Raw genomic sequence first — 15,302 nt, 5'->3', positions numbered from 1 at the left:
TCTGTGCTAACATGGCTAATAGGCATTAGTATTTTGATTTAGAGAAGTGCTCTACTTGATCCTGATTTGGGTGTATACACTGGTAACATCTGGCTTAGAGGCACACATTTCAAGGTCAAGAGTTATTTATTTTCTTCATCTTTTTCCTCCTCTTCCTCACTCTCTTTCTCTGTCTCTCTGTCTCTTTCTCTGTCTCTCTGTCTGTCTCTCTGTCTCTGTCTCTCTGTCTCTCTCTCTCTCTGTCTCTCTCTCTGTCTCTCTCTCTCTCTCTCTCTCTCTCTCTCTCTCTCTCTCTCTCTCTCTCTCTCTCTCTCTCTCTCTCCCATCTGGTTCTCTGTCCCTCTCTGTCACTGTCTCTTTCTGTGTCTCTCTGTCTCTCGATGTCTCTCTTTGTCTCTCTCTCTCTCCCATCCTCCCTCCCTTCTTCCTTCCTTCCCTTCCACTCTCTCCAGCAGAGCGTCTTGGGAATCATTTCAGTGTTTTGACAAAGTACTACAGAGCGTAAATTGGCAGAAGTTCCATTTGCCCCATGTTGAACTCTGCAGGAGACATGCTGAGTCCTTCAGAACTCTTATGTGTGTCATGTGTATCAGGACTCTCATCCGACCCTGTCTGTGCCTTTATTTCCCCACTTTATCACTCTGCCCAAGTCTTTGCTATCACTTCATTTTCAATACTAAACTCAACATTCACTCCCCCTAAGTGGAAAAATGCAGCAAATCTGGATTCATAAGACACCCCATAAACATCTACGAAAATAGTAGGAATTTCAGTACAAGACTTGGGTTCTCTCCAGAAATATGTCTCACTCCCAAATGCTTGATAATGCAGTGGAACTGTAGCCACCAGTGGCCCCTTCCCAGCCAGAGGTATCCACCATGACCAGGTTCTGAGAAGGCTTCCTCCTCCCCCACCCCCCCAAACCACTCACCCCCTGACAAATATCCCTCCCGTTTAGAGCTTGAGATCTGTGAATCCTTCACCTGGAAGTGTGACACTGTAATCTGCTAAGTTAGAATTAGCTGTCCCAGTGACTTAGTTCACTGGAAGGGGGGATAAATCATATAGTTGTAAGGAAGCCCTCCCAAAATCGTTTCTGAGGAACAAGAATATCACCTCTTGACTTAGTTTTCCTTGGCTTGTGGCCTTGATGACCAAACACCTCTCTGTCAATGGGCTTGCTCTCTGGAAACCTTAGTAAAATCTAACCAATTTACACTCTGACAAAATTCAAATCCAAACTTATCCAGTTAAGAAATGGGATTTTTGCCATAATGCTTAATAAGTGCTGGTTGTAGTAGGGTGAGTGTTGTACAAACACCACAGCTTGCAAAACAAGTGATTATCCCTCCCAGTGTCATGGGCTTGAATTCCAACTGTACACTCCAATACAACTTTCATTTTGCCATATGCTAAGCTCGCTTACTATAAGGGCCATGCGATTTTTAAAAAGAAAAAAAATGTATTTGTTTCAAGCTTATTAGATGCACAGGAAATGCATCCTTTGTGGATTTTTCTCCCACTGTTTGGATAGCACAGAGGGGGATGTAGTTCAGAAACATGTTATCAATGAAAGTAAGAATCACAGGGCCTCTTGGATTTCTCCTGTCTTCCAAGAAATCAAATCTATAAATGCAAAGAATGTAAGAAATGACCATAAAATAACCAATAATTTTATTGGAAACTTAAAAGGGAAGACAAAGACCAGTTGGGATAAAAGATTCACTACCTAGCCTCCAAAAGAAAAGCTTTAAAAAGATATTTCTGTACCCGCATCTGAAATTGATATCTTCGGGGCAGAAAGCATCAGAGTACCGTGAATCTCCCCTTTACTGTCTTGCATCATGGGCATTCCTGAAATTCAGAGAGCGTCACTAATGGAATTATATGTTTTCATGCTGTAATTACATTTGATTTTCCTGATAGTTCTGTGGACTTCTTGTTCATGGGTCCATGACTTAGCAGAATATTTCAAAGTTTTCTATAACATTGTCCTATTATGACCCGCTCTGTTCCCTCCGAAAAGAGAGGATTAGCAAGAGCAGTTTTTAACATAAAAAGACAAAATGCGTGGTTAAAATATTATTCAAGCTTCAGAGGGTTCTTTCAAAAACAATAAAGGATATGAACACCAACAAAAGAGAGCCTGACAATGGAAGGAAACACAATCAGGGTCCTTCTACATTCTGAAATGGCCTGAGCTAATTAAAAAAAAATGAGTTGGGGGCACAAAACATGTATTTCTTTATATTTGATGAGTGCTTTTTAGATAAAACAATTTGATCTTTGTCTTGTATTGTAGATATTTTGAACGTTTCAGAATCCTTATATATAGTATGTATCAGCGTACACATCCAACCCCACCAATGCCTTCATCACCCCATCTTTTTGATTTGGGGATACTTGGGTATATTGATCCTAGTAACTTGTCACTGACAGCAGATCAATGTGGCAGTAAAGCCCAAGTCCAGGTAGCCAAAGTCCATGCCCCAGGATATGAGCAATCTACATAGGATTTTGTCAAGAATCTTTTGCCAAGCTCCACAAAAAAAGGCCTGCTGAGAAAATGAAATTAAGCACAGTGAATTCTTACTACCCCTGCCTCATCTTCATCCACATCAACCCTTAAGTTTGTTCTGTACACCTGCACATCCATTAACATGCAGTTCCTATTAATGGGGCTCTCCTATGCTCCACGTTCTCATGGCTACAGAACACGGGAGTAACACTGGGAGTGTGTTTACATCAGCAAACTGAAGTGATGCTATTTACACAGCTGCTCAAGCTCAGTACATTTCTTAAAATGCCACTTATTAAAATGTTGAGATCCAAAAGGCAGTTCTCTGTTCTCACATGCCTGCAATCTCGTTCATGGACAAGCCACACAGCCCAAGTTCTTCCCAGGCTGAGTTCTTCCCAGGTAACTGCTCAACCAAACCGGATAGTGTCCTCTAGACTTCTCAGTGCTGTGCACAATACTTTTCTTCCCCTGAGACTTCCACCTGACCTCAGATGCAAAGGAATCAGCCCTTCCAGTTTTTCTACTTTCTGCCTTCCCCTAGTCATACCTGTGGTAGTCCCACTTCAATCTTTTCAACACAACCATGCAAATGATTGCTTTCATGTCCCCAAACTCTTCTCAAGTCTCAAAATCTCCTGACACTGGGACTTCAGCTTCATTTAATCATGGTAAAGAGATAACACTTCTGCTCTTACTTCTTCAGCTCTTGCTGCTATTTAAGATATCAGTCACTGTAAGCAAACCCTGGAGTCATTTTGACTTCCCATCAACCCCTCCCATCCCTAAATCGCTAAAAGCATAGATTTTCTACAGTTATGTACAGTGAATGGATATCCTCTTAATCTCCATTTCCTGCAGCTTCAGTGAAATTCAGATTAGAGCAAACGACATGTATGGTTAAATAGAGACTCCTGCTACCCTGCCAATCAAAATGCTGTCCATATTAAGTGGCATTGTACCATCTGTTTTACTATCCTTATTTGATGCAATCCTCTCTGATCCTCTGTATCATCGTATCATCCATATCATCCACTGGGCCTATTCTTCTTCAACTCTAGTTTGATGGTAGCTGTTCCTTTTTTCCCTTTTCTTTTCTTCTTGAGATTATAAGATAATTATAACCATTATCCTTTCACTTTCATCTCTCCAAAATCTTCCCATGCGCCTCTCCCCAATCTCCTTCAATTCCACTTCCTCTTCCTTCACTAATTGATACAGCATGCATATATGTATATGTATGTATACATATATGTATGTGCATATGTGTACATGTATATTGTGTTTGTACATGTATGTGCCTGTATCTATATGTATATGCATGTATCTATCTATGTATATGTATGTGTACATATATGTATGTGTATATGTGTACATGTATATTGTGTTTCTATGTGTATGTATATGTATCTATATGTACATTTATGTATATATCTATGTATATGTATGTGATGTGTAAATTTATGTGTATCTATGTAAGTGTATGTGTATGTATATGTATGTACATATATTTCTAAATATAACTTACTTACTTCATATGATGTTAAGTGCATATCCTTGCAAATATTTAATAACTTTCTCTGTTCTTCACCACCCATCCAAATACCATTCCCCAAAAGGTATTTGTGGCATATATGCAAGCTAAACCATCTAGATTTGTTGGCTTGCATGCTTCTCTTATGAATGGATTTGGGGAGATAAATTACTATTGAAATGTGTTTGTAATCTTTATATGCATATTAAGTCTTGCAAATTACAGGATATCTCTTTAGAGATCTATGTTTGAGAATCATTCATAAGTCATTTTATAAACATGTATATGAATATATAATTCTTTACATATTATAAATGCCATAATGTGTACATACCATACATTTCAATACATGTATGTAATATATTATGATCAAATTGATAATTAATATTTACATTTCAAACATTTATCATTATTTGGGTTGGAAACATGTAAAATCCTTTATTCTGACCACCTGGAAGACTAAGTAAATATTGCTAACTATAGTCATACTACTTTATATTATCAGCCACTAGAATATTGTCATATTTCTAGCTATTTCCCAACTCTTTAACTCCTCCCTTACCTCTGGAAAATGTTCTAATCTTCTCTAAAATTGCATCTAACTTTTTGCCTTCTCCAACAATATCTACCTAGAATATTTCTTTAGTATTTGTTGTTAATGAAATTTTACCTCATTTTGTATGTATTGATTTCCAGGATCCCCCAATGGCTGTGACCCTTGGGCTCCGGATGGAAGAAATGATCTTTAATCTTGCAGATACACATTTGTTTTTTAATGACTTAGAGGTAAGAATTTTAAAAGTCAAGAATAATTATTGACAATACAAAAGCTCTCAGATGGTGTCACATATGCAGTAAATCTTAAGAAATTTGGGGGTGGGAAAAGAGGCTCATCCCCCAAGAGCTGTAAAGTTCTTGTCAAGAGGACAATTGCATAGACAAGTATGAACAGACTGCAAACCCGTGCTCTTGAGTTATGTGTGTTTATGGACACATACCAAAACAAAAACATCATAGAAGACATTGGCCTCCATGTGGCTGAGGTCAGAGAACACCTCATTCTGTTGTCCATTCTTTGGAATGGAGTTAGCATCAGCCTTTCTCAGATTACTAATCAAGACAATTTACATTATTCGGTGGATGATAACCACCAATGCGCATCACAGGAGAAACACAGGTTACTGAGGGTTGCGGCATCGTTAAAAACTCTTTCTCAGCCTCTCCCCGCTAGACTCAAGAAAGCTGGAGCTGCTCCCATAGCATAGCTCATGAGGTTGTTTGGTTGGTTGGTTTGGTTTTTCAAGACAGGGTTTCTCTGTGTAGCCCTGGCTGTCCTGGAACTCACTCTGTAGACCATGCTGGCCTCAAACTCAGAAATATGCCTGCCTCTGCCTCCTAAATGCTGGGATTAAAGGCGTGTGCCACCACTGCCCAGCCTGATGACTTTTAATGCACTGAACACTTTCCTCTCTCAGGGCTTCTACTCATAATGTCAACTTCCAACACAGTTGTTTGAATGACACAAGTCAGTGAAAGTAAAACTCAACAAAATGGAAGATCACAAGAAAATCTAGCCTCCGAGTAGCTACACGTATGCCACACTACAGAATGTAACCTCTGCACTAGTGATTCAGGGTTCCAGACAAGCAGAGAATAGAATATGAAAGAACAAAGCTTGAGTAAAGACACAAAGTACCTTGTGGACAAATATAACTGGGCTAAAATAGAGATTTCTCATTTAAAAGAATGACACGCTTAGATTTTAATTTTAATTTTGTGATTTCATAATGAGGTAAAATATTTAACCGCAGTCACATTATGAATATAGATGGTTATTTCTAAAACTCCTCATGTTGTTCTAGACATTTTATTAATTTTCAATAACTGTCAATGCTTTGAAATGCATTTAAGTATAACACTTTTCAGTATATTACTTTTCAGGGGACAGACTACAGGTTCAACAGCAAGATGGATAGATAGATAATAGATAGATAAAGAGATCATATATAGATTAGGGTAAATTTAGGGTGAAAGAAAGAAAATTCACATTTAGTGAGTGACTTAGGTAAGATAATAGATCAAGACTTAGTTACATCAGAGGTACAAAATGAAAAATGGTTCCATCACGTAGATGCATGTATATGTGTTAGTAATAATATGTATATGTGTGTATGTATGTATATATGTATATATATGTTACCAGCTTACTCAATAATGGAATTGTGATTTTAAAACAGGTTTCAGGTAAGTAAGCACAGCTTTCTGCCCCATACCCAGAGAAATTATGGCAAAAGGAAGAAAAGCCACATATAGTGGGTGACTTAGATAAGATTATAGATTATGCCTGAGTTACATCAGAGACACAAAATGAAAAATAGTTGCACATGGCCCATGGAAAATATTCTAAAACTTCAGAGCTAGAAGGGATCAGTTGTTTTCCCAGCTTGGTCCGTGTTTTCATTGGGTAATAAAATGTCTGTTTGAAGAAGCTTTATTTGTTAATGAGCAATACGAAAGCTGCGCGTTCTTCACCTAGTTTCTATTCTTGTAAGAAATTCTGACAACCTTGCAAAGCCTGAGTGTGGCTGACCTCACTGCTTCTCACTCCCAGGGATACAGTTCTGTAATGGTGCCTATTCATAGGAAACACGACTGACCTCACATTGAACATGACATTGTAAACATAGCAACAGCCATGTGTTAGTTTTCTTGTTCTCCATGTGCATGAGTCTCGGCTTAAAAATTGTAAGATGATGTATATTTTCAAAGTTACTAAAAGAAACGAGAAGTTTTATATGGGTTTGTTCCTGTTTTATGATGTCCACCTCATGTGACTTTTTTTTTTTTTACTAGAAACACATGGAGTGTGTTCTGAACGTTTAGCTTTTTGGTGGCATCTTATAAATAACATGGAACACGGAAAACTAGAACCACGAACTCCTCAGACCCACTATGAAAGGAGAGAGCAGACCTGAGAGAGTTCTCTTCTCTTCTGACTCCATATAGGTGCTATTGCATACATGCCACCCCCGGGAGTGTGTGTGCGCTCGCGCGCACACACACACACACACACACTAACAATAAATAAAATCAGCTTTTAGCAGAACATTAAAATGAGAAGGGGAGTGTGTCTTGCCCCTAACATGTACTTTACATACTTAAAGTACCACAGCCTATATAAAAAGCTGTGGCTATCTACAGTGCTTTAAGATTTTTCATCTTATGGTACATCTTATGCTAAAAGCACTTCATATATACTGGTTGGTATCACTGACAGGAACACTAAACAGAAAATATTGGCACTTGGGGGTCTTAGATGTCACAGGATCATTATTTGACTTACACCCCATAGTTCAGCTGTTCAGATGTATTCCATTTGATCAGTAAAAGATAAATCTAATCAAGTGAGTGTCATATGCACACACAGTAGGCATGCAAGCAATGGAGTGCACACACAGTCTGCATGTGTGCTCGCACAGGTAGATGAGCCCAGGAATACAAAAGTATATTTCCAAGTGGCATGGACAAGCAGTGGATTAATGAGATGCACACAGTAACTTTCAAGTCCCTTTGGTTACCTACCTCAATGCCTCCTGTCCTGAGTGCCTAACTTTAAACATCATATTTGTTCCAATGCCCCTTTTGCCAGCCAGCTTCTTACAAAGGCTCCATAACAGTAATTGAGCTAAGCCTGCTTCTGCTGACATACAGAATTGCTCAAAACAGTCCGTATACCATTAGCTTATTGTGAGCATTGTTTCCCTTGTATATTTAATCTCTGAGGGTCTTTTGTGAGAATTCACATGTCTATTTGAAACATTAAAAGCTTCAGTCCACGATACACCACGGGCACTGGCAGCTGTTCCTCTCAAACATCCTTAAAACTTGCAAATCTGAATCTGAGCACTCAACACTTCATTCCATTCCACCCACCCCCACCCCCGGCAAGAGAATGCTCTCTGTTCAAAAAAATGTTATTTCAGTTAGAATAACTTCCAGAGGAGAAAGCATCAGGGAGTTGGGGTTCACAAATGTGAGAGGAGAGTGCTCTGACTTATACCTGGAATAGATGTGGGACAACTTTGTGGTTCCCTTGTAAGACAAATTTAAAGCATTTATGATTAACACCAGAATTATTTTAAGAATTTGAGGTCTTTGCTAAGCTGTGTACAAAACCAAAGCCCTTGAATGTTTTTGGAGCATGTGAGGTTTAGGTTAAAATGACTCCTGCATGGTTTCCACAATGAAAACTACTTGATGAACAATTATTTATCTTTCCATATATATATAATTGAAGTTCAAGTTTCTTTCACTGGACTGTAATCCCTGGGCAACTGTCCAGAGTCAACACACAGAGTTACTAAGCATAAATATAAAGAGAAGATAGATTTGGAAGACCCTCAAACCTAACTTCAAGTACAGAGTGCATGGTCCAATGAGTTTGATATGCTGTTGTCCTCTGGAGTAAAAAATGAATTTGGGGGCAAGTTATGTATAAATTAAACATGTGGGTTAATACTTGAAATGTCAGGAGAGCTTTTTTAAAAATTAGAATGGAGAAATATTGTTTTAGAAAAATAGCTTCTGGTGGTTAGAGGCGCTCACAAAAATTCCCCTCACCATTTTGGGGGTTTTATAGAATAAGCATATTATGTTAAGAGATGGAGGTTATTTACATGAGGAAAGCTTTCAGAAGTTCAGTGAAGTGAGAAGCTGCAGGTACTGAGTTCTCTCTAAATGCCTCCCAAAAATATCACCATGTCTTAGCTGGAAAGATGGCTCAGTGGCTAAAAGCACTGGCTGCTCTTCCAGAGGACCTAGGTCCAGTTCCTAATACCCAGATGCTGCTCACAACTATCTGCAACTCCTGTCCCATGGGAACCAACCCTCTTCTGGACTCAACAGGTACCAGATACACACACAGTACACAGATATACATGAAGCCCAAACACCTATACATGTTAACACTTGTTTAAAGAATATTACCATGTCTGGAGAGCAGACACTTAGGTTGTGAAGAGCTCCTAAGTGCCTCCATATTCTGGAGGAAAATGGGGTTTCCAGGTTCCATGCTAACTGCTTAGTCAGTTTAAAGCCCTGGGGTGGCAGCTTGAAACGCTTGCATCTGAGAGGCTGGTTTTTGGAGGTGCAATGCCTCCTTCTGTTTCAGGATAGCCTGCATCCCTCTCAACTGTGGGATACCAAGATGCTCAGGCAGCCTCATCTCCTATTCTGTTCTTTTTCTTCTTTCTGTACTGATGACACCCACACTTTCCACAAGCCTCGCCATCTAGGGTATGAATTTATGTCACTATAACGTTGTGTTAGGAACTTGAAATGACTGAGAAACTCCGCCAAGTACTATCATTGCCTAGACTTCTGCAATGTGGTTAAGAAGCAATTCTGTTGCTTTTAATTCAGGTTTTTATTTTATTGGTTTATACTCACTGAACGTGATAAAGAGTTACATGAGGACATTTTTTCCTTCCTTTTTCCTTTCTTTCTTTCCTTTCTTTCTTTCTTTCTTTCTTTCTTTCTTTCTTTCTTTCTTTCTTTCTTCCTTCCTTCCTTCCTTCCTTCCTTTCTTTCTTTCTTCTTTTCTTTGTTTCATCTTTCTCTTTACAGAGTTTCTCTGTGCACCCCAGCTGTCCTGAAACTTTGTCTGTAGACCAGGCTGGCCTCCAAATCTCAGCAATCCACCTGCCTCTGCTTCCCAAGCTCTGGGATGTGTGTACCACCACTGCCCAACTATATAAGCACATTTCAACCAGTTATGTTGCATACTTTGAGCATATCTCCCATTGTATAGATGCCTTTCTTCTAGTTTTTAAGTTTTTTGTCCAACCTGTTTACTCCCCAAATGCCTGGGTTTATTATTTCCTGCCTCTAGAACATGCCTTTAAAAATCCATATATCCTGGTTGTCTCTCCCACATGCACCCTCAGATGCATCAGGTAGAATAAGTTCCCTCGGCCCTTACCTATGAACATAGGTAAAGGTTTATTTGAAAATCACTAACTGATAATTTATGTAAACCTTAGAACTTCTAGAGTAAGTACACACAGATTTTTAAAGATTTTTTTTTTCATTTTACATTTATGGGTGTCTTACCTGCATGTATCTATGTGTTCCGTGTGTATACAGTGCCCAGAGAAGGCATCAGCCTCATCAGGAGTGCTGGGATCGAAACCTGGGTCCTCTGGAAGAGTAGCAATGTTTTGCAATGCTGAGCCACCTCTCCATCCCAAATACATTTTGAAGTCACATATGAACACTTTCCTGACTGTGCTCACCACTTAATTTGTGTCTTATTATTTATTTGGTTCACATTTGTTTTATTTACCCGTGAAAAGACGCAGTGCACATCACACACATGTGGAGGTCAGAGGACAAGCTGCGGGAGTCCTTTCTCTCCTTCCAACATGTGGGCTTCTGGGCGCAAGCTCAGGTCCTCGGGCTCGGCAGATTGCTCTGTACCAGCTGCTGAGCCATCTCCTTGCCCTCCAAGTCTGTCCATTAAAGGTAGTCTGAGTCCATTGAAATGGGCTCAATACATCCTGAGTGAGGGCTGAAGACTCCATATTCGGTGCTTGATTACAGACCCTTCCAGGTCCATTAAAACAAATTTGAAGTGGCCCAAAAGCTGGAAAATATTAACACTGTCAGTAGTAAAACACTTGCATAACATGTGCAGGCCTTGCTTCCACCCCCTGCAAATCAGCCTGTCTCTGTCTTTGTCTGTCTCTGTCTCTGTCTGTCTGTCTGTCTCTGTCCCTCCCTCTCCCTCTGTCCCTTTCTCTCCATCTCGCTTTCTCATTGATTTATTATGAATCATGATCATTTGTAACTGCTAATTGTGGACTTACTCTTCTGAGAGCTAGGCATTTTAAATCTCTTCAGCAAATTTTGCCTCAAATCACGAAATCTTTCACGGCAGCCTTGCAGATATTTAAACTCAGAACAAGATTTTTGGAACCTCTAAGAGCCCAATTTCTATGTGGAAGCCACTATTTGCTTTAAGCAAATTCTAACTTGAAATCAGATCCAATGTGGGCAAACTTAACAAATTTATTTTCCTTGGAGGTTGTATTGCTTTTGGTATGTAAATCTTCAAGGCTTTACTAATATTCACTGACATTTTTAAAACACTAAAGCCCGATGAAAGAAGGTGTCAGTCTCTATGGCCACTACCTTTGTTCTGTATCAGAAAACCAGGACTTTAAGTAAAATGACACCTTCACACTAGCAAAGAGCAGGAAGTCTTGGAAAGCTCACAAGACACCATGTTCCGAGGTCAGGACCCCTCCACTTCCACCAATCGAATAATAAGTAACAGTGACCACTTCAGATGCTCGGACCCCAGGCACGGTACAGACTTTCAGATTAGCAAGGGCATGGGTCTCAAAGATTAGAGAGCTCTTCTTATCAATGACGTTAAGATTAAACTTATTTTTCAAAGCACCCCAAGTTTTCAGACTGCCTTATGGATTTAGATCTCAAAGAGGTGGTACCATTTCCCTGCCTGCCATTTCCCTACCTCTGAAAGCAGGTATCAGAGGGAAGGCAGAATGGACCCATACTGCCACCTCGTGGCCAGAGCCTGATGCTGTGGGATGATGGGAAACCTGAAGGTGTTAGCCACGTTTGGGTGATAGGAAATGTCTGTTGTTCCCTTTTCCCAGGAGTGTGATCAAGTTCATATAGATGATGTTTCCTCCGATGACAATGGTCAGGACTTAAGGTAAGCTGCGCTCTCAGTCTTCCGTTTCCTACAGAAATTCAGCTGTGGAGTTTTGCACATGTAATTATTTCTTCTGTTTCTTTTTAATGTATTTTGGGTGTTGCAGTACCTACAGTTTTGCAACTGATGGCTTCCATGCAGCTGCAAGTAGTGCGAACCTTTGTTTGCCAACAGGTGTGAGAGGAGGAGTGGACTGGATGAGGAAGCTGGCTTTTCGTTACAGAAGAGTAAAGGAATTATATAACACCTACAAGAACAATGTTGGAGGTACGTGCAGCCAATTCCACCCAGTGTCAGCACTCTGACACGAAAGCTGTAGTTTCACAGTGGAAATTAGCTACTGGAAAGAAAACCATGAAGGAAAGCCAACCATGAAGGCTCGAGTTGAAAAGCAACGAGCCTGGATTTCTGCTCTCAGGATTACTAGGGAGGAATCCAGTGCACCTTGAAAAAGGACTTGGCCGTTGGCGGAAACCTTGTGGTCTAGGATGTTTTCTCGGTTTCATCTGTATTACTCTGACATTATCAACAAAAAACAGACAAGTGAAGGAGGTGGTCAAGAGGCCCTTGTAAAGATAAGAGCCACAATTATTCAGTTAGTGCCAATCTCTGAGAGAATATTCATGCAGCAGTTTGTGGAAGTTCAAAATGCGCAACAGATCTATTGGATGTTTTGGTTTTTTTAAAACTCACAAATCGTCTGACAATGTATCTCTCTACATAGGACATAGTGCTCTCTGTAATCTTTGGATTTTAAAAGTTCCAATACACTGTCAGTAGTATCTAAGTCACATTATACTTATAATTTTATAATAAGTTATTCATATAATTTGAGGCCCTTAGCCTCAGACTGCAAGTCTAGCTGTGTTTCTAGATACAGGAAAAAAATGGATCGCCTTTATTGTTAGAATCAGTTTTAGGTCAACGCATTCTCAAGATTAGTTCCCGAGTCACACACACAACTCTTCCAGCAAGCTGTTTGTTTTCCTTTTAAAATGAAACATCTTTGAGGAACAGAAACCTAAAGTAAGCCAAAAGAAAATGAATTTTCTAAATACGCATATGCATTCTATGTGTATGCTCACACGTACACCCTAGATTAAGATAAATATATTGTCCATCCACGGCGAACCCACTGCCCCCATCTGTTTCCAGCTTGAGGATGGGGTTATGTGTCTGTTTTCCTGTGTTTGCTAACACTGAATCCCATCAGGTGCTCAGGGAATCCTCAGCAACTGTAAAAAACAAGGCAGCGTCCAGACTTATGAACATTTGAAATGACAGGAAGCTTTGCAGGGAAAGCTTCATTTCCACATAGATAACTGAGCCCTGCAGGCTCTAGTGACACCGTGTGCTCTCGTTCCTGGCTTAGCTCCTAACTCACTCTAAGGCTCTGTCCCAGACACTTTTTAAAATAATTGTAAACAGTATGTTTAAATTTTTTTAAACTCAACATCCCTCTGAGAAGTATAAAACTATTTGATTTGCATACTCCCTTTACAGAATATTGTTTGAATTATTTATATTTTCATACCCCCTTTACAGAGTATTGTTTAAATTCTTTTAAAATTGGGAAGACTGATAACATATAATCTTCTATCTTAGAAAATTTAATCAATATGAGAGTTTATTCTGTCAATTATTAGCATCTTTTTATTGAAATGTGGAAACATAAGACTTTCTAGAAAGTAGCTTTAATTTTAAATACCTATAATTGCATATTGTTTGTCCTTGCTCCCGGTGTCTGAAATACAATTTAAGTAAGAAACCTTCCTTTTGAATGGATATTCATGTGATCTCATTTTATCATGAAAGCAAGGTTAAATTGCATTTCTCTTTTTTCTTTTTTTTTATCTTCCCTTCATTTCTTCCCTCCCGCTTTCTTTCCTTTTCTTTTTTCTCCTTTTCTCTTTTCTCCCCTCCCCTCCCTTCTCCTCCCTTCCCCTCCCCTCTCTTCTCTCTTCTCTTCTCTTCTCTTCTCTTCTCTTCTCTTCTCTTCTCTTCTCTTCTCTTCTCTTCTTTTCTTTTCTTCTTGTCAGTGTCTGGAGCCTCTTGCATACCAGCCATGTGTGCTACCAATGGCAGATAGCCCAACCTCTCTGTAAAATTTAACCTACCTATTTCTTCCCACCTCTTCTTATAGTTGGATAGAACACCTTTGGATTTTCAACATAGCTATTTAGTTCTTTTAAAAACAACATAAAGTGTCATTAAACACAGGCACCGGTTTGACAAACACTGTAACAGCTGTGTCGATGCTTGGGATACTTTTCCAAAGCAGAACTATGATTCTGAAGAGACTATTATACGTGGTGAATTTGTGTTCCTTCTGGAGGAACCCCACCGCTCCTCTGACTGACATGCCCCAGCCTCATCAGTGGGACTCAGGCCCAGAAGCTGCTGAGCCTCTCAGCAGCTGTGTGAGATTCCAGTCTCAGACAGGGAGGAAAACTGAAGTCCCTGAGTATCTAGCCAAGGATCTGACCCCTACATATTGTCTAAAAAGAACTCAATACTGAACAAATAGTGACCGATCACTTCTGAAAGGATGAATCCATATTGATATGTCTGTACCTCTTTACGACAAAACCAAAATAAAAATTATTTATTGTAGACAGAAGGGACACCAAACTTCCTATTCCAGAGGCAGAGTTCACCTCCTCACTGCCTGTTTCTCCGCTGTTTCAGGACTCCTTGGCCCTGCTAAGAGGGATGCATGGCTGCAGTTAAGGGCAGAGATCGAAGGCCTAACAGATTCCTGGCTAACGAACGCACTTAAGTCTTTATCAATTATTAGTACTAGGTAAGTGGGATTACAGCCTTTCTACTTGAATTATGTGGAATATCTGGGTCCAACATCATAACAGAGAAAAACCATTCCAACTGCTAGTAATTCACCACACCCGTTGATTTCTGTGTGCATGTGTGCTGCATGTATTAGTGTGTGCTATGTGTGCCTGCATGGGTACGCATGCGTGACTGCGTGGGTGGGTGCGTATAAATTTGGGAAGTGATGGCTGGTGGGTAAGATTAACCTTTACTTTTTATCATTTCATAGTTTTATTTCTGGTTTACGTTAATCAATAAAGACACAGTTAACTAATGTGTGGGTTACACATAGGCATAAAAAGAGATGTTATCCAGACAGAGAGCAGATACATAAAAAGGTTGCTGGAGTGAAAGAGGAGCCCAGTATTTTGGACATGAAAGTAAATTTATCTGTCAAATCTGGCGTGTGGTCCCTTCCTGGTCACACTATCAGAAGCTTCACCAGTAACAGAAAGTCCTCCTTGGGGGCTGCCCTTGACTTCCTGGCCTAACTGGGGCAGACACGAGCACTCTGTTCACTTCTCAGTGTCACATTATAATGTAAAGTCTGACCGACATAAAGTCTTTTGGGTTCAGCTTGGTAGTCCCTCAAATTTGGTCTACACAAAAGGGAAGGCTGCCAAGAACTCAACCTGAAGAGGCAAGCCCGGGACAAAGTTGTCCATTGCAACTGTTTGAAA

General features: G+C 39.8%; 1 protein-coding gene across 9 annotated transcripts in view; it reads left to right on the top strand.

Annotated features, from left to right (window-relative positions):
• Eya4 (EYA transcriptional coactivator and phosphatase 4) overlaps nucleotides 1–15,302 on the top strand; it is a 256,421-nt gene that overhangs the window by 230,701 nt on the left and 10,418 nt on the right. For all 9 annotated transcript variants that reach the window (XM_085842685.1, XM_021173760.2, XM_029482164.2 and 6 more), the window contains 4 exons: nucleotides 4,749–4,838; nucleotides 11,735–11,793; nucleotides 11,900–12,060; nucleotides 14,482–14,596. In XM_085842685.1, the coding sequence (XP_085698811.1) occupies nucleotides 4,749–4,838; nucleotides 11,735–11,793; nucleotides 11,900–12,060; nucleotides 14,482–14,596 (425 nt within the window). The remainder of the gene's footprint in view (nucleotides 1–4,748; nucleotides 4,839–11,734; nucleotides 11,794–11,899; nucleotides 12,061–14,481; nucleotides 14,597–15,302) is intronic.

The sequence above is a fragment of the Mus caroli genome, unplaced genomic scaffold, assembly GCF_978045245.1.
Source record: "Mus caroli unplaced genomic scaffold, Mus_caroli_1 scaffold_9, whole genome shotgun sequence".
In the NCBI taxonomy this organism is placed as follows: Eukaryota; Metazoa; Chordata; class Mammalia; order Rodentia; family Muridae; genus Mus; species Mus caroli.
Note: the sequence above shows the minus strand (reverse complement) of the source record. Positions and strands in the feature narration are given on the sequence as shown.